Source organism: Callithrix jacchus, chromosome 21 (genome assembly GCF_049354715.1).
Source record: "Callithrix jacchus isolate 240 chromosome 21, calJac240_pri, whole genome shotgun sequence".
Lineage (NCBI taxonomy): Eukaryota > Metazoa > Chordata > Mammalia > Primates > Cebidae > Callithrix > Callithrix jacchus.
Window position 1 is genome coordinate 5,995,872 of NC_133522.1, and position 20,886 is coordinate 6,016,757.

The 20,886-nt window shown below is 36.5% G+C and overlaps 1 protein-coding gene across 4 annotated transcripts in view; it reads right to left on the reverse strand.

The window, feature by feature from the left end:
- The window catches only part of EPHA3 (EPH receptor A3), a 384,770-nt gene that overhangs the window by 11,378 nt on the left and 352,506 nt on the right, over positions 1-20,886 (reverse strand). For all 4 annotated transcript variants that reach the window (XM_078358560.1, XM_078358558.1, XM_002761290.6 and 1 more), the window contains 2 exons: positions 14,998-15,147; positions 14,039-14,232 (listed from right to left, as the gene is read on the reverse strand). In XM_078358560.1, the coding sequence (XP_078214686.1) occupies positions 14,039-14,232; positions 14,998-15,147 (344 nt within the window). The remainder of the gene's footprint in view (positions 1-14,038; positions 14,233-14,997; positions 15,148-20,886) is intronic.

Sequence of the window (20,886 nt, forward strand, 5' to 3'; positions counted from 1 at the left end):
ATAAGCACTATCTGTTAGCTGTTCATTACTTTACATAAGGTAACATCTTTGGTGAAATGGCTAAACTTTTCCCCCTGGAAAGTAGCCATTATTAGGGGCTTCCTTAAAATAGTAACTTTTGCAAGTTCACAATGATTCCACAGCAGACATTTACAAACAGATGTGCATTCTGCTCTCTTTGATTTTGTTCATTATTGCAATAAAATATCGTATTAATATTAAAACTGTATGTATCATGATTTAATCTTTATTTTATAATTAATAAAGTACATTTTAATTTTTTTGCCATTTTAGTTATTCAGAATCTTTCATTTAAAAATCTCCAAAATTGGGAGTATTAAACTAGAACTTCGTATTTTTCTTATATTCTTGAAATGAAAGATTTGTCTAAGTGAAGTTCATCATTTGAAGTGCTTAAAGTCGAAGTTTAGAACTCATGGTGAGAAAACACCAAAGCAAATAACATTAATATATCACCATGCATTGCTCTTTATTTTAGAAATAAATTTAGATCTCTAAGGAGCTAATTTCAATATATTTAGAAATAACACACATAGCAAAATGAACAATATACATAAATTCAAACGGTATTATGTTTTACATATAAGTAGCAATCATTGATTACCATCTAGGATATGTGGTATAAGTTCATGTTCTAAATGAGAAAATCTCAAGCAAATCTGTGCCAACTCCACTCACGCTTAAATAGGTCTTTTAATTGAGAAGTTTCTAGTACTTCTGGTGATAGTCTTCAGCTTACGCCCTCATGTACAAAAGACCTACTTAACTGTCAAGCTGATTCATGAGCCCAGACAATTCTGGATTACGGCCTACGCGGACATGCTATTGCTTGGAACATATGAGAAGTCTTTAAATTGAAAATTTATCTGGATTTTCACAGAGATGCATTAAATCTATTTGATAAAAAGTCACTTTTTTGTGCAATTTTAACCCCGAGTTTAAGAAAAAAAATTGCAACGTTGGTTCTGCCTCTATTTTCCTACTCTGTGGAAAATACAGATGAATAGTTCCCTTCTGTGGCGGCCGTTTGTGCAGCAGAGGGCAGTGCAAAGTGAAGGGCTCTTCAACCTTCTCTCCATCAGACTCAACTCAATTTCAATTCTTTCTGCTTCACAAGTTCAAATTATAAATTGAAAATTTTATTTATGGAGCTTGTAATATCTATTTCTGTGATATGGTTTAGTTTTACTAACTGTGAGATTAAAAATAGAAACAAAGATTAGGCATTATTATATAAACATGATTTTTTACCCTTAGCAATATCTAGAAAACTCTAAAATATAAATATAACATTTCATAAATTATTTTCTTTGAAACATATTTGCAAACAATTTTCTATGTTTTTTAAATTACTCATCTGAGAAAGAAAAACAGCTTATTTTTATAATTGAAAATTTGTATTTTTATTCCTTTCCTAAGAACCAGGAATTACAGATATACAATCCAGGTGTCAAAATGTATACAACATTCTTGGGTTGTTTCGGCGTGGCTACCATGAATGAAATAGCCTTTTTCACTAGCAAGCATTAGATATTACATTAGACTGATTGGATAAGTCATTGAACCACTAAAAAATTGATAAAAATAGCATTACATCAGGTGTGAGAAGATTTCATAAGAAAAGCGAAGTGAGACCTAGAAACAAGACAAGGTATTAAACTATCTGCAGGCACACACACACACACACACACACACACACACACACACACACACAGTTTCTCTGTCTACGGTAGCTGTAGCACAGAACCTTATGTCAAGTTTTAGTCCCATGAATAGTAATACTTTTTTATTTATGGGTTTGTGGGTAGGAAGAATCAAACCCCAGGACATTTATTCAGAATATTTATGAAGTGTGCTTAATAGCAAAATGCGGAATTCTTTCTTCTCAGTTCAAAACAGTTTGTACTTACACACTCAACACTTTAGTCAGACTCAACAAGAGTTTAAAGAAAATTAGTATAAACAAATTGAAATAGATCAGGACGTGTGGATTAGGGATTAGGGATCCCAACTGAGTTTGTCTGTTTATGACTCGGATCAAAGCACAACCAAGACAAAAAAAAAAAAATGACCTAATTTTAATGCCAGTGACCTCAGAATAACCAGCCCTGCAAAGTATCATTTTTCCACTTCCAGGATTTCTCTGGGGATTTCAAATAAAAATTGGTTCTTTTCCTCCTCAGAGAGGACATCTGGAGAGTTTATCAATGGATAGGAATTTGTCTCTCACTGTGAAGAGCCTGTGATGTCTCTTCACGCGCACCAGGGGAATCTGGGCCCTTGAGCAGCTGCAGGCATTGGCGCTTATTCAGCCCCAGCCCCAGACATCGGATCTGAAAGGGAAATTTATAGGCTGGGTGATGTGCACTGTGAGCTCACACTTTTACTAGACAAATTAGATCGGTTTCAATCCACGCAGCTGTAAACGATGTCCTACAGAGTTCCACCTGATCTTTCACAGCTTTTCATAAATCAGGACCTACTGGCCGCAGACCGCAGTCATTAAAAAGAAATCATGGAAATTACATGTTTGCTCAGGGGAAGTGAAAAATAATTTTCTTCCCTTTCTTTCTCCCTCTTTCTACTAAGACTTGTGAATTATTCTTTCATGGGTTTTCATATTGTTGCATTAGATAGTTACACATATATTTTCTTCCCACTGACTCCTGTTTCAGCTGTAAATAGGTTCATAAAAATTAGCACCAGATACTGGGGAAAAACCTCAATGAACAACTACCAATCCCCAAAATAACTTCTGGTAATAATCTTATTTCAATACTACCTTAAAATTCTGAATCACTAGTTATCCATTTCTGACTTAATAGACTCCTTTTGATTGACAAAGAGATTGACTCCTCAAATATCAAAAATAACACATACACATTTGTTGAATGAATAAGCATATGCCTATTATGTCTAGAAGGAGCTAATAATATTCAAGATGCATACTGTAACATTGTAATTATTTTTTATTTGTTGTGAATAGTTTCAGGAAATACATTAAATCTAAAGAGTAACTTTTTAAAGCCATAACACTAATAATTATAACTGATTTTGTTATCGTTTGAGAATAGTAAGTTTTTATTGCATTTTATAACTTTTTTTAAATTTCAAATGTTTCCCATTGTATTTTAGGGGAAAAATCCTTTATTTGTCAATTTAATATTGTTTGGTAATGACCTTGATCTTTATTTCTAAAATTAAAAATCCAGATATGATAAAATGAATTTAATTCATCATCATAAACTAAAAATAGTGTTGAATATACACAGTTCCCAACAGGAACCTAGTATATAAATGACACATTAAGGAAAAATAAAGTCATTGTGTTTATTTTAATTCTCTCTAAGCCTTAAGGACAAAAATCTTTGAAGTTATAGCCATTACATCTGGTTTAATTCCTCCCTATGGTAAAATTAGCTTCTTTGATTTTAAGATTAGAAAGGAGAGAGAGAGAGAGAGAGAGAGAGATCACCTGGGTATTGGGCATATTTGCTTCCCTCTAAAAGGTTCTGTATCATGTTTGTTCAGTGAGCAAAGTCACCCTGTCAGTTTCAGAATTTGAGGTCAAAGCCATTTTGAGAAACAAAGGCATATTAGTTTTTGGTTGTTAGATTTATCTCGCAGGATATGGTGTTTGTCAAAACAGCAGTTATTCTCAGAAAGAATTCTATTATGTACTCTTAGAGATAGGAAGCTTTTTACTAATACTTGCTTATTGTCATTAGCTGGGAAGAATATGAGTATTGTTTGTTTTTATTCCTCTCCATGCTCCAAGTTAATAACAATAAATCCCTGCAATGTTAGTGATAAATGCAATGAAACAATATATTTAAAAACATCTCAATTAAATTTGCTAAATATAGTTGAGTCTGCAGAAGCTCGTTCTAAATATTATTAAATATATTATCTGAGTCTTTGGGCCATGAATTTTATTGCCTTCCCATTAAAGCTTCATTCCAAATATTTTGAAAGTATTAATTTTTTTGTGCCAAAGTTTAATTTTTTTCAATTTACAACAGTATAGAATAATTTGATAACCTGGATCATGAAAATTCTGTGAAATTAAGAAGTTATTTTTCTATTTCATTTTATACACACATGTGCATGCATACACACACACGTCTTTCTTCAAAATTAATATTGTCAATAATAAACATCTTGTATTTTCAAAAATAAAAAGGGTACCTTACTACTTCAATAGAAAGAAATACATCCTCATTTTTCTGCCTTTTCTTTATCTGATTTTAATTAGGTGTCTCATAATATCATATGTATTATTTCAAAATTGGTGTGTTACATAGGTATATGTGTGTGGTGGTAGTTTGCAACACCTATCAACCCGTCATCTAGGTTTTAAGCTTCACATGCATTAGGTATTTGTCCTAATGCCCTCCTTTCCCTAGCCCCCCACCTCCTGACAGGCCCCAGTGTGTGATGTTTCTGTGTCCACGTGTTATTGCCCAGCTCCCACTTATGAGTGAGAATATGCAGTGTTTGGTTTTCTGTTCCTGTGTTAGTTTGCTGAGGAGATGGTTTCCAGCTTCATCCATGTCCCTGCAAAGGACATGAACTCATTCTTTTTTGTGGCTGCATAGTATTCCATGGTGTATATGTGCCACATTTTCTTTATTCAGTATATCACTGATGGGCATTTGGGTTGGCTCCAAGTTTTTGCTATTGTGAATAGTGTTGCAGTAGGCATACATGTGCACGGCGGTTAGACTGGCAATCATTCAAAAGTTTGGAAGCAACAGATGCTGGCAGAGATGCAGAGAAATAGAAATGCTTTTCCACTGTTAATAGGAGTGCACACTAGTTCAACCATTGTGGAGGACAGTGTGGCGATTCCTCAAGGATCTAGACCCAGAAATACCATTTGACCTAGCAATCCCATTACTGGTTATACACCAAAGGATTATAAATCCTTCCATTTTTTAACTGGAAGTCTTTTACCTCGTTTTTTTTTTTTATTTCCCTTTTTCAGCTTTTGATAACAGAGTTTGTATCCACTTTTTGAAAATTCCATGCACTGTGGTTTTCTGCAATAATCTAAACTTCATTCTATCACCCTGCTTTTCCTTGTTTCTACCTACCATTTCACATTCTTCTGTGCCATAACTGGTACTGCTCTCCAAAGCTCAAAATAAATGGAATTTTCTCTCTCTTGGTGGAAGTCAATGAGTGAGTTAACATTCTGAGATTAATGAATGTTTCATACTTATTTCACTTCCCAAACTGCCACTTCATATCTCTGATTGGCTCCACGATGCCCTTGCAAATATGGATTGGCTGCCACCACACGTGGTTACATACAATGGAAGCAGGAGACATTGAAACATTTAGTGTCTTGACTGTTTCCAAGAATGCTTATCTGCCTGGCAGACCTGTTCTTCCTTCTGTCTTTTCTACTAATGTCAATAAGAAGCCTCATCTCGAAGCCTCCACATTCAAAACCTGGAAGTTTCTCTGATACTTTCTCTGTCATTCCACACATCTCTGTTACTATGTCCTATAGAACCCACTTTGATAAAACATTTTGAATTCACACACTATTTTCTCTGCTCAACCCTAGCAGATCCTTTTCTTTTCTTTTTCTTTCTTTCTTTTTCTTTTTTTTTTTCTTTTTCGACAGCGTTTTGCTCTTGTTTCCCAGGCTGGAGCGCAATGGTGTGATCTCGGCTCACCACAACCTCCGCCTCCTGGGTTCAGGCAATTCTCCTGCCTCAGCCTCCTGAGTAGCTGGGATTACAGGCATGCGCCACCATGCCCAGCTAATTTTTTTATTTTTATTTTTAGTAGAGATGGGGTTTCACCATGTGACCAGGATGGTCTCGATCTCTTGACCTCGTGATCCACCCGCCTCGGCCTCCCAAAGTGCTGGGATTACAGGCGTGAGCCACCGCACCCGGCCAGATCCTTTTCTTAGACTACTGAAATCCTAATTCTCTGTTATGAATCCTTTCACCTACAGCCCTTTTAAGAAGTAGCTGCCAGGCTGGGCGCGGTGGCTCAAGCCTGTAATCCCAGCACTTTGGGAGGCCGAGGCGGGTGGATCACGAGGTCAAGAGATCGAGACCATCCTGGTCAACATGGCGAAACCCCGTCTCTACTAAAATACAAAAACTTAGCTGGGCATGGTGGCGCGTGCCTGTAATCCCAGCTACTCGGGAGGCTGAGGCAGGAGAATTGCCTGAACCCAGGAGGTGGAAGCTGCAGTGAGCCGAGATCACGCCATTGCACTCCAGCCTGGGTAACAAGAGCGAAACTGCGTCTCAAAAAAAAAAAAAAAAAAAAAAAAAAAAGAAGTAGCTGCCAAGGAACTCTTCCATACGCACAGGGCAACATAGCACTTAAGTAATTTCAACGGCTCCCTTTCTTTATGGATAAAAGTCCAAATGTCTAGAAATGACACTTAATCTTCCATTACCTGATGAATCATCCATCACAGTGGTCCCCAACCTGTCTGGCACCAGGGACCAGTTTTGTGGAAGACAATTTTTCCACAAATGGGGTGTGGTGGGAGATGATGGCAGCATGAAAGCTTTCCACCTCAGATCATCAGGCATTAGATCCCCATAAGCAGCGTGCAACCTGGATTCCTCGTGCGTGCAGTGCCTAACAGGCTTTGCACTTCTGTGAGAATCTAATGGCGCTGCTGATCTGACAAGAGCTAGAGCTGGGACAGTGAGGCTCATGAGCTCACCGTCCACCGTCTGCTTTGAGGCCTGGTTCCTGACAGGCCAGGGCCTGGTATCAGTCCGTGGCTCGGGGACTGGGCATCCCTGATCTATCAGGCTTTTTCCCCATCCTTTCCTTTCTTTAATCTTATAGTCTAGTAAAACTGTATTACACAACGTGATTTGGAAATATCCTACCTATTTTTGTCTTGCCTCTTCTGTAGTTTTCCCTCTCACTGTTGTCCTGTTATCTGCCTGTAGAAATTTCCTCCACTATCCAAAAGTCCCTTTTTACATACAAATGCCACAGAACTCCAAATATAAAAGTAAACCCTTGGGAGGCTGAGGCGGGTGGATCACGAGGTCAACAGATCGAGACCATCCTGGTCAAAATGGTGAAACCCCATCTGTACTAAAGATACAAAAAATTAGCTGGGCATGGTGGCGCATGCCTGTAATCCCACATACTCAGGAGGCTGAGGCAGGAGAATTGCCTGAACCCAGGAGGCTGAGGTTGCGGTGAGCCGAGATTGCGCCATTGCACTCCAGCCTGGGTAACAAGAGCGAAACTCCATCTCAAAAAAAAAAAAAAAAAAAAAAAAAAAAAGTAAACCCACCACCCTTCGGGATTCCTGAACACCTTCTGTTTTTCTCTAATAATTACATGTTCTGATGGGTATTATAGTATTTCTGAATATTCTTCTTTTTTCACATTTAAATGTAAGCTGTTGAGGGTGGAAATTTATTAATGACATCTGTCACCTATATAATCATCATAGAACCTAACATAATGTCGCACACAAGGTTATTATTGAATAAAAATCTGTAGCCTTGTACTGATGTACAGTCAAAACTTAAAACCCTCACATCTCTTCTGATTTACTCTTTTTTTTTTTTTTTGAGATGGAGTGGCTGGGACTGTACTTTTAGAAAAAGTAATCACTTACTAGGAAACAAGCATAAGACAAAGTTTAGGACAACTTTACCTCCCTTCTCATCATCCCAGCAGCATCTACGTAATTGTTTGATCTGGCCCATTCTGACCATCAGCTTTTCCACCTTCCCCACTTCCAGTGATGACATTCACGGAGACATTCTCAGTGGAAGTTTCTTTGAGAAGAATACCACTGTGAAACATCAACTCTAATGAAGGTGGAAAAGTGAAATGATGCATTATTCCACTGCAGTGTATGCAACAAGGTTATTTATTCAAATAACTAGTTTCAAAAGATACTTAGGCACCAAGAAAAAAAGTTAAAATTCCACCGTAAAGCTTACTAAATCCAGAAAGACTGAAAAAATAGCATTTCTATAAAAATGATACAGTGTTTCTTAAAGGACACTGCGGGGTATGTGTATAAACACAATTCTATTCACTGATATTAACAACTACATCACGTAAAAAACTGAATGCTTTGTACCAGCCAGGAATTCAGTTTTGAAGTCTCCCATTACATTTTTAGGCGTGTATTTCTGGAGTTGAGTTGGCAGAAAGGTACATATGCAGAGTTTTGCTTACGAAAACAGTTTTAGTCTTTTACCATATGACCAATGCCTATAAAAAATATCTGTTCAGAGAACAGAAAAACATGTTTTTCTGTAAATTGCATCTTTTGAAATGGAAATTTACTAATGATGTTTGCAAATATTTATTATATATTTACCAGATATTTATTGAGCACCCATTATCAATCTGCACTGGTCATTCAAGAAGCATGGTGTCTGCTATCACAGGGCTTAGAGTTTATTTAAAAAATGGAAACTTATAAAGAATACACACACACAAACACAGAAATCAGAATTAAAATAGTGATGAAGAATATGGTGCTCTGTAAAAAAGTAACGATGTAAACTTTATTTCACTGGTGCTGCCACAGAATGACTCAACACATGCATGGTGCATACATTGCTTCCTAAAGGAAGGTGCAAAGGAGAATCTGAGACAAGGCAAACAGCATGTGCTACAACCTTCTGAAATGCTTTTGCTTTCTGAAGGAATCAGAAGTGGCCACAGAGGCTAGAGCATTGTTTAGGTGAAGGTGGCACAAGTCGAAGGGTTGAAGCGACCTCTACCTCCTCATACATTTGCTCCTCCCTTTACAAGGCAGTCATATAAATCAAATCATCTTACATCTCTGGTTCAAATGCTTAATAAATTCCTCATGCATCTGAAAAATATTTCAAAGTCCTCACCACGGCCTGTGTAGTCTCAAGTGCTCTGGCTTCTGTTTATCTCCTTAGGTTCATGACAGACTCTCCCTTCAGTCATATTATTCTCTGCCACTTCCTAGAACATTCTAAACCCTTTCTCAAGACTTTGCAGTTTTTTAATCCTGTGCCAAGAATATTCTTTTTGGTGAAGGGAAGCGCATGCAACAAGTTCATTCCCTTCCTGCAGGTCTCGAACATCAACTCCTCAGGGGACCCTTTCCCAGCTACTTCTTTACTGCCCGCCACGGCCATTGACCTGTTTCCTTCCTCTGGTCTGTGCTTGTCTGTCGTTTACTGTGCATTTTCTATAACGTGAGCTTCAGGAAGGCAGGGACCATATTTGTCCTCCTCATTTTTCTTCAGTACCTCCAGTGCCTTGCACATGGGAGACTGGCACATAACAATATTATATAATATATGTATATAATAAATACTGCTTGAAAAACAGTTTATTTAAAAATACACAAGGTATTATTGGCTATGGTCATCTCATTGTATTATATAGAAATAGTTGTTGAATAAGATTTATCTGAATAAATAACATTAGACAAGCAAGACTTTAAAAAATTTTCTCTTTAACTATTATTTTTTTTTTCAAGAGACAGAGTCTTGCTCGGTCACCCAGGCTGAGTGGAGTGTTGTTATCATTGCTCATTGTAACCTCGCACTCCTGGACTCAAGCAATCCTTCTGCCACAGCCTCCGGAGTGGCTAGGACCACTGGCAGACACCATCATGTCCGGCCCATTTTTTTAAGGAAAATGTTGTAGAGATGGGGATCTTGCTATAGCACCCAGACTGACCTCCGACTCCTGGCCACAAGTTATCCTCCAGCCTCAGCCTCTTGACTAGCTAGTATTGCAAGTTTGAGCCACTCCACCCAGCCAGTAGGGCTTTTTCAACATTCAAATGGAGACTGGATTTTTTTCTAAGTGTTGCATGAATTCAATATGGATTATAAACAGGTGACTGAAACGATATCATATATATTTTCATAAGACTCTGGAGGCTATGCAAAAAAGATGTTTGGAGTTTGGCAGCCATCAAACAGGGGACAAGTTAGGAGGCTACCGCAGTGGCCCGGGTCAGAGGGCGAAGCAGCCATGAGGATAGTGTTTTCAGTGAAAGGGGGTAAGGGTAGATCTCACTGATCCAGATAATCACAGTGTGGAGGGCAGAAAGAGGTGCCAAGTGTCACTCCCAGTCCTGGGTCGGTGAATGAGTAGCTGCTAGTGTATCCAACTCATTAGGCAGTGGAAGGATCAGGCTTGGGACAGAAAATTGATAAATTTTCAGAATATTGACTTTATGTCTGTGAGTTTATTATTTGAGAAGTTTGGATGTAAAGAGTGTTAGGGATGTAGGGAAGTAGTTGGCAGAGATGTGGGGCCAACAGGGAGAATTTTGACAAGCAATATCTCCTAAATTTTCAAGTGGAGAAAAACATCACCTGGAGTTTTTATAAAACATCAAACTCCATTCCATTTTCCTGGAGATACTTGGGATAGACCTGGATAGTTGTATGCACAATAGGTTCCCCTGGTGATAAGAATAAGATAATGAGAAAGAACATAATAGAACATATGTTTGTGGCAATGATCTTACAGAAAGAAAAAGCCTAGATATGCAGAAGAGAGAGAGAGAAACAGAGAGAGAGAGGGAGGTAAAGGATTTACTTCCGACAAATAGAGGGACACTTTCTTTTATAATTCGAGGAAAGAAGGACAATCTGGGTAGGTGCAGGTGCCACTGCATTTCTGTTTTGCTGTGGGAAGTTCCCATCTAATGGCTTATTTTCTCAATAAAGCTTTTGGCAAGGACACCGGTAAAAATTAAAGAAGGGGTGATATTAGTCAGCTATGAAAAGGGTAAAATAATCATTGTCAAAGCTAGAAAAGTGAATTTTCTAAAGAGACATATTTGCACGGTGATGTGAGGTTGTTAATAATAAATTTATAATAGCAAATCGAACCCACTGTGCATTTTAATGGTAATGAGTAAAAATATGAATATAATTGCCAAAATGTTCATATTTGGTTGATTAAGATGTTGTCTTTTTATAAAAAATATTCCAAATTTATAGTTTGTGACAAAATACATCAAACTTGTTCATTAAAGAAAATATGTAAGTAAAAAGTATTTTATATATTTCAATAGTAATGAAAAAGTGAATTATGAAAGTATATTACAATTTTAATGCTAGGACATATTCTCACATATTACAATCTGATAGTAAGACTACTTTTCTCTATGAAATTGGTATGAGATATCCCTACATTATATTATATTACATGAGTTAGCTTTGAAAATGGTTTGAAAGTTTTTATGACAGGGAAAGTATTTTTTTTTTTCTGTGATTACTATCTATGCTGTAAAGATCAAAATAAATGGCTTCAAGGTACAAAATGAGGACCATATGGCCCAGGGAATGACAGGTTTGTTATCCTGTTGGTTGTTAAACTGTCAGGTGAATTTCTAAGAGTCTATACAGTCTCTGAAGTTTGGGATGGAGATTTATCCTTATGGAATAAGTTACGGGTAGTATTGTTAAGGACTTACTGCTAAATTCAATCTTAGTGATTCCTATGTGTTATCTTCAATAGATAATCTATGATTTTTAGATAATGATATTAAGACCTTGTTTATGATTCTCCAATCTAATGTATTCAACTATTGTATAAAAACAGGATAATGTGCACTCAGTATAACCCACACAAAATGGGTGAACTGAAGACCTAATACTGTAAAACTTCTAGAAGCAAATACAGAAGGAATGCTCTATGAAGCAGGTCTTGGCAACAACGTTGTAGATATGACACCAAAATCACAGGAACAAACACCAGATTAAACAACAGGGATTATATCAAAGTAAAGTTTTCTGCAAGTAAAGACAACAACAAAACAAGGGCAACCCACAGAAGAAGAGAAAATGCTTACAAACAATATATCTCATTGGTGGGAAATATCCAAAATATATAAGGAACTCTTAGAACCAGATAGCAAAAATGGTAATGCCCCTATTTAAAAAATGAGCAAAGGACCTGAATAGACATTTTTCTGAGGAAGATGTACAAATGACCAACAGGTTTATGTAAAGGTGTTCAACATCACTAATCATTAAAGAAATGAAAATCAAAACCGCAATGAGCTGTCACCTCACACTTGTTAGGATGGCTATTATCAAAAAGGCAAAAGATAACAACTGTTAGTGAGGATGTTGAGAAGGGGAGTATCGAAATGTAAGGGAATGTAAATTGGGAGAGCCATATGGAAAAAAGTATGGAGGTTCCATGAAAAAACTAAAAATAGAACCAACATAGGATCCAGCAATCCCACTCTAGATACATAGCCACAGGAAATGAAATCAGTATTTCAAAGAGATATCTGTATTCCCATGTTCATTGCAGCATCATTCAAAATAGCCAAGCTATGGAATCAACATAGGTATCCATGACAGATGAATGGATAAAAAATGTTTATATGTTAAAATTTTTGCTATTTTATTCACTGTGGATTTGAGGGGCATTGATTTTTGATATCTTAAAATATTGTATTACATATCATTGGTTTTTTTACAAAAATAGAATACTAAGGCATGGTTACTCAAACTTGTACCTATATATTCACTCACTAACACACACACACACACACACACACACACACACACACACTGCTCGATCTTCAAACAGACAACTTAAGTCAAAAACCAAGGAAAGTCCCATGCATTGACTGTCAGCTTTAGCCATTTTTCTTTGTAGCAATGGAAACAGCAGGGCAGGAGAGTATTAGTGAGACCGAAAACTAACACAGTTGAGAACAGACATTGAGAAGCCTCGTTATGCAAAGAAGGGAGAATAACTCACAGGTCATCATTAATGATGAAATTCCATTGTACTGATCAAAATATCACTGAACTCACAAGTCCCAGCTGTTGAGTAGGCACATAGCTAGAATTCCCAAATAGGTCTCAAATGCTTCTCTCTCGAGTTGTTAAGAGGAATATTTTTAAAAGCATGAAACTTGTACCAACTCATGTGATAAATAAAAAAAAATTAAAAGCCTATCAAAACGTAAAAGAACTTTTTCTCTTATGTGCACAATGGGAATCTAAATTATTAAACAAGATAGTTTTGCCTTTAATTACTCTGAAAGGCACCAATACATTAATATTTATTTCTTCTTATATGGCCCCTGACAAAATTCATTTTTTCTTCCTTCTTTCTTTCACTTCACTTTGTAGATGTACTGTGATTTGCATTCTTCTAACCCCTGAGAGAACTCAGTGATTCTTAACCTAGAAGAATATGTATGAAATTAAATAGACTTTGGGCAATCCAGGACTGCATTATAGCTGTAGAATATTAACATTTGTGGTGGCGTCCAGGGGCACTAGCCTTATCTTACTCTTAGTTTTATCTTCCATGATGTCTAGCAAAGTAATTGGTATACAATATGGAATAAACAAATATTTGTTTAATTAACTGAGGAAAATGTGCATTTGCTAGCCAGTACAATATTTTGGATCCTTTTTTTTTCTTATTATAAATGAAAGATGAATCAGGACTTCTTTAGTCATGAAGAGTGAAAAAAAAAGCTATGTGCTCAGTATATTTATTTATTTTATTTATTTAGAGACAGTCTTGCTCTGTTGACCAGGCTGGAGTGCAGTGGCAGGATCTCACTTCACTGCTAACTCCTCATCCCAGGTTCAAAGATTCTCCTGCCTCAGCCTCCCGAGTAGCTAGGATTACAGGAGTTCACCATCATACCAGGCTAATTTCTGTATTTTTAGTAAAAATGGCATTGCACTATGTTGGCCAGACTGGTCTTGAACTCCTGACCTCAAGTGATTCACCTTCCCCATCCTCTCAAAGTGGAGGATTACAGGCATGAGCCACCACACCTCACTGGTATCCCTATTTCCCAAAGACTTAAACAAGCCTGAATGTAGAGTCAAGATGGATGTTAAAAAATATCTCAGAATTTAATCGCTACTATTAAGGAACATGATAATTACTTCTAAGGATTAAAAAAGAAAGGGAATATAAGCTTCAAAGAATGCATCTGGGGAGTGGGCTAAAAAAAAAAAAAAATCACGTCTTGGAGGTAGCAAACACAAAGTGTCACCTTGCTGCCGCACTGGTGATGACCTTCAGGCTGCCGGGGTTCCGGATAAGCTTGTCCAGAATGCTAACAATCTGCTCGAACTTGGGTCTGTTGTTCCTGTCTTTCTGCCAGCAGTCCAGCATCAGCTGATACAAAGCAGCTGGGCAGTCCATGGGGGGTGGCAGTCGATAGCCCTCATCTACGGCTTTAATTACCTGTGTGAGAAGCAAAGTTTTGGGAACTTAGGAAGTGACACTTACTTTACTTCTTCATGGGCAGGGCTCACAAAAACGGTTATTTTAAAAGTTACTGGGAAAAGGTCTCGTTTTTAGTTGCCTAAAAATATAACAACTGATCAAATAAACAAGAAATTATGTATGCCTAAAATAATATTTAAAGGAAGATTGAAATAACATAAATTTAAGAAAGCAGAGTATATAAAGATCATTTTCAGGTTAAAGTAAAAGAAACATTAAATGATATAGGAAATTTTGGTGTTACAAAGAAATTATTATTTGGTTATAGAGTTCTCTATAGAAAGCATATATTAATGAATAGGGACAAAATTAGCATACAGGTTTTAGTTATACTGTGGTTCAAATGGTCCCTGCCAAATCATAGTCTTTTTTTTTGTAAAATTAAGTAACTATTAGTTCATTAGTAGTTTTCGATGGTGTAAAGCAGTGATTTTCAAACTTTAATGTGATTTAGAATCTAGAGGTTATCTTATTGGTCGCTTCATTACATTTTCACTACAAATGTTTCTTCTGTCTTATTTCTAAGCCTTGCTTGAGGAAAATAGTAAATCTGTAAGAACAACTCAATTAATATCCTTGCAAGACTTGGAAACAGTCTCATTGCTGCTAAATATTTTACTTCAATGTTGCAAACTAGGAGCCACCGGTTTCCTTATGCTCCACTTCCATGCACAGCTTGATATTTTAATCTGAACTCACAATTCATAGGCTACATGTACTTACATCCTGATTGGACATCTCCCAGTATGGTCTCTCCCCATAAGACATCACCTCCCAGAGAACAATTCCGTAACTCCATACATCGCTGGCTGACGTGAACTTGCGGTAGGCTATAGCTTCTGGTGATGTCCACCTGATTGGGATCTTCCCACCCTTTGAATACAAAACCATGTCTACATAAGTGAACAACGCATAGAACGTACCATATATATAACATAGTCTGAAACCTGACAGAATTTCTCGTGGTATTTCTGTTCTGAAATAGAATATGCATTTCTGCTAAACATTTTGATGTTATTCTATTTTAAATCCAACCAGAAGTAGCGTACCATCTACAGCAAATTTTACTTCCAAATAATTTGGAAGGATTTTGAAATTATAAAAAAAGAAAATTGCTTAAATATTGATATTTTGTATCCACTATGGCATGTTAATTAATCATCTGCAACAAAGCAACCTGAAGTAGATGTGGTATGACCTGTGTTAGAATTAGAAGAGGTATCGCAAATCAACCTTTATTGATTTAACCTAGATTTATGCTTGACCAAGCGATCGAAGTTCAGAAGGTGAATAAGTCAATATTTAAAGAACCGAGACCACTCCCTGGCACATAAGTACTTACAGGTGTTTGTTACCTAAGTAAACTCAAAGAAAAAAGTATGTTTTTAAAAACTCTCTTTAATATAATCATCATCTTGATTAATTAATCATTAATCACTGGATTCCCTTCCAGATAGTAGGCAAGCACCATATAAAATAGATGGGACATAATAGTTCCATTCCCAGAACTTATAACTTAGAGAATAATACTGCTTTTATGAGTTATGGGAGATATAAAAGTATAATATCTATGGAATTTTCTCTTAGTTCAATAAATACACTTAACAAAGATGTACCAATTTTCAACCATATAAGAAGTATTATGCTAGTTATTTTGGGTGAAGCAATTATAAATAACATACTGGCCCTTTTGTTTGGAAAATGTCAGGCAAACAGGAGTGATAATTAGTTACTGCAAATGACTAAATACCAAAATAAATAAGTATCTAGTACATTGCTTTTCAAACCTCACAATGCATATAAATTATATATAGCTTACTCCCAGTAAAATGAACATTTTGATTCAGGAGGTTGAGGGCGTAGCCAACAAACTCCATGTGATGCTGATTCTGGTAGTCCATGGACCTTATCCTGAGTAGATAGCAGAGAAGGCAACTGTGGATGTTGAACATGGAGCCAAGATCTTCACTAGAGAGACTGAGGAAGTCACTTATAAATTGAGTGACCTCAATTTCAGTGAAGTCACTTGAAAGATGAGCACAATTTTTGATATCAGAAAAAAAGGATGGATGTTTCAAAGAATTCACATCATCGAAAATCTTAGGCCATGTTCATCAAAATGTGAGAGATTTCTATTGGACCTCACAGCATGCCACTGGATTTTAAGTGATACTCAAGGGGGCTAAATAGTGCTTTACACAAATGCATTAGCAACTTAGGAGACACATTTCTAAGCTGAAGTGTCCTCATCTGCTATTGGAAATGTAATAGTCCTGGTTCATAGCATTGTTGTGAGACTAAATGACAGATTTCAGTAAAATCTTTAGTCTTCTCCTTGGGACATAGTAAGGACTCAGTAAATATCAGCTCAACACTCTCATATTCAGAGCAAATACCATAAATCAAAGCACAGAGGAGAAAACTGCATGTTCTAGAAGAATCGTTTCCAGTGTGAAGAAATATGATGGAAGAGGAAGCTAAAATGTCAAATTTTTATTTAATCACAGATACACTGGGGAAACTTTACCCTGGATAGGAGAGTGATAAGATTGGAACTAACTCAGTAAAACTGAACGCTTGTCCTTGGTGTTTTAACACAAGCGAGCTGTTCAGAGAGAGCACTGCCAGATGCTCTCTGAAAAAGGTGGAGCTTGCAGAATGAAGGAGAATGCATCAAACTGTGCAGAGAACTGAGGAAATGGAAAACTACCATCAGCACGAAGAATAAGCATGCAAAAACACACAGTGAGCGCAACCTTCCTAAGAAGCTACCAGGTGAAGAATAGTTGACAGTTTATTTTGATGAAGTAAAACAAATCAAATAAGAGATACAGGAGCCAGAGAAAAGACAGCCTTGGAAGTTAGGGAGATAAACTACAGTGTGCAATATGCACTTAAACCCCCAAAGCACTCATCTACATATGTCTAGGCCAAGTTTATATTTTCATAATTCAAAATTTCAGATTACCACCTGATATTGAGCAAAAATGGACTTATTCATGGAGCATTGAACAAAATCTACTCTGGATGCCAAATGGAATCATTGGGCTTACTTCCTCCTTCATAAGAACTCAGAGAATTCACAAAAGTCAAAAGAAGTTGTATTTATAGGACAAAGCAAATACAGTATCTTAAAATCTCAATTAAATATTTTATCTCTGTTATAGACACTTGTTATTTTCCTAGTGGTCTTTGCTACTTCTCTTTTTTCAGAACTGGAAGTAATACTTAACAACTTAATTTATCCAGATACTGCCATTGATCAAACTTTAGTCTACCAGTTCTGTTTCTTGCTGGCCAGATTCAGTGTATTACTGAAAGTACACTTCACATAATACTAAAAAGTGTGCTCTCAGTAACAATGAAAGTATAAAGTGAGCTGCTCAGTGTATATACTTTCAGTAATAAAGCATTATTGTGGGACTAAATAACAAATTTCAGTGAAACCTGTAGTCTTTTTTCCTTGGACTTAGTAAGGACTCAATAAATATCAACTCAACACTCAAATTCTGAGCAAATGCAATTTGCTTAATTTATCCAGATACTGCTATTGATCAACCATTGGTGTACCAGTTCTTTTCCTTGCTGGCCAGATTCAGTATATTACTTAAAGTACACTTTCAGTAATACTAAAAAGTGTACTTTCAGTAATACTGAAAGTATAACATATACTTAAATGGCACTAAGAAAAGAAAGCCCTTTCTATGCTGAAATTTTACCTATTAGAAGATATTAGGCCCATATATTTGTTGCCTTATCAAGGTCTCTAGTTGAAATTAAAATAGAGTCATAAGAAAAAAAATAGGTTTATGACACCCATGACAGAGAAGTGTATTTATTAGGTTTAATTCAATCAGAGTTAAAAGGGAACACAGTAGAGTTGTTTCATTTTAAGTGTGTCTTCACTATTTGAGAAGAGCATTGAGATGAATACAATTTCTTAAAATGGTGATACCCTGAAAGGTAATCTTTTAGGAAGAGCAGAGCCACGTTTCTATTTAAGATGGAAGGAGAATCCTCTTTTGCCGTGTTCTGATACAGCCATAACACGATTCCAGAGGTATCTGCTGTGGCAGCATGATCATATCGTCAAGGGAGCTTCACTCACCTGAATCTCTTAACTTGCCTGGGACTTGCACAGAATGTTCTCGAATGCAGCATGCAGTTACAGATGCAAGCAAATCATTGCCAGAATATTTCTTGATTAGATGTGGTCTATTTGCTTACACCTGTGTAAATCTTATGAAAATGTTGTTTAAAACTTACACAGAGGGGATATGTGTTTGGGAAAAAATGTAAATTATCTTAATAAGAAAAACTTAAATCTTAAATTCTGCTCTTCTGGATGTGTTTTGTAATGGTAGCCTGCACGCGCGCACGCACACACACACACACACACACATACACACACACTCTCTCTATTATTAGAGTGACAACTTTAAACCTTTCAGTATAACATACTTGCTAACCAGGTGACCTTAGCACTATCTTTAACTTTGTACTAATTTATAACAAAATATTCTGGCTCTTAGCTCACTGTGGTACTTCAGAAAAGTATCTTGGCCACATTATGCAGCAGACACCTGTGAAATAACAAAGGCTTCTTGCTCCAAGATTTGCTAGCTTTGGAAATGTAGGTTATGGCCTTTTTACTTGTGTCATTCAGGTTTTTGATTTACACTTTCCTTTCCCTTTTTGTCTCTTAAGTATATCAAGGGTTCAGTTTCTGCTCTTATGGGAAAGCAGAGGAAGTGGAGCAATCTGATTTATTTCTTATTTTATTTTGGACATGCTATTACAAACACACAAAGAGTAAGTGGCATTTAAACAGTTCAACAATGAAACCAGGATGTAGGGCTTTAAATGTTTCCTTAATTTATCCAGATCCTGCTATTGACCAACCTTTGCTGTACAAGTTCTTTTCCTTGCTGACCACATTCTCTCCCAGGTCATAGTTTATTTCGCTTATATATTTAAAAGCATACATATTTAGTTTTATTTTTAATGGAAATCTTTAATTTATATTTTTATATCTGATACCCAAACAATTTATTCTAAAAGAACAGCTGGGCTGATTTAAACTCTTTATTTAAAAGAAGACATTAAGGAATATTGTTTGCTCTGCCCAATGTTAGCGTTGAAGTCCACAGACAGGTTTTTTTTTCAGGCTGGAGCCCAGTGGAGCCATGCGTTCTCGGCTCACTGCAACCTCCCCCTCTCAGGCTCAAGCATCTATTGTGCCTCAGCCTCCTTAGTAGATGGGAGGAGAGGTGTGTGCCATCATGCTTGGCTAATTTTTGTAATTTTAGTAGAGGCAAGGTTTTGCCATACTGGCCAGGCTGGTTTCTAACTCCTGGCTTCAAGTGATCCACCCACCTCCACCTACCAAAGTGCTGGGGTTAGAGGTGTGCACCATTACACCTGGCCAACAGTTAGCTTTTTAGCCCAGAATTTATTCAATATTCATGAAACATTTAGCCTTCTCATTAGGGAATTTTCCTTATCTTCGAATAGGTAGCTTATTAGACTGATTAGTTTAGATCCGATAATGAAATAATCAGATTCAAGACTCTTATCTATTTTCTAGCTAGCCATATTATTAGTGACGTTATCCAGCAATGAAAGAATCAGGAAGAGAATAAAGATGGTTGAGAATTTTATATTATTATTTAGGAAATTTTGTCGTTTTATTATGTAATATATATAAAGCAACTAACAAAATGTCTGCTCCTTAATAGAGTGTTCAATAAATGTTATGCTCATTTCTTCCTTTCAGTTCCCTATAATTTATGCTTTCACTGTTGATATAACAAATTTGTTAAATGAGGTTATAAGGGAAAGCTGACTGTTAACTACAAAGTACGATTCAACATTAGCAATTAATGCTAAATCAGATAAAAAGAAATTTGAAAAATTCTTATTCTATGGTAAGCAAGTTACATCAAGTTGCTCTGGCTTTAAAAATAAAAGAATAATAAACCAACATTTTACATATTTAATTTGAAGTAAAAAAACACTCAAACTTAGGTTAAATTTCAAACCAGAAAAATTATTATGGAATTTAAGAAAAGATGAATGAATACATTCTCATAAATTTTTTAAATCCTTTATTGTAGTTTCAAACTCTTTATATTCAACTCTAGTAAAAGTAATAGTAGTGCCTGTCATATCAATTGCAATAAATAAAAATAGTAAAATTTGAAATCATAACTTTATAAAAAACTGAATAGATTTTTTTTTTTTTTTTTTTTTTTTTTTTGAGACGGAGTTTCGCTGGTTACCCAGGCTGAAGTGCAATGGCGCGATCTCGGCTCACCGCAACCTCCGCCTCCTGGGTTCAGGCAATTCTCCTGCCTCAGCCTCCTGAGTAGCTGGGATTACAGGCACGCGCCACCATGCCCAGCTAATTTTTTGTATTTTTAGTAGAGACGGGGTTTCACCACGTTGACCAGGATGGTCTCGATCTCTTGACCTCGTGACCCACCCGCCTCGGCCTCCCAAAGTGCTGGGATTATAGGCTTGAGCCACTGCGCCCGGCCAAAAACTGAATAGATTATAAGGCTGAAGATAAAGAGTATAACTCGCATGAACTCGTGCATCCATAAACAATAC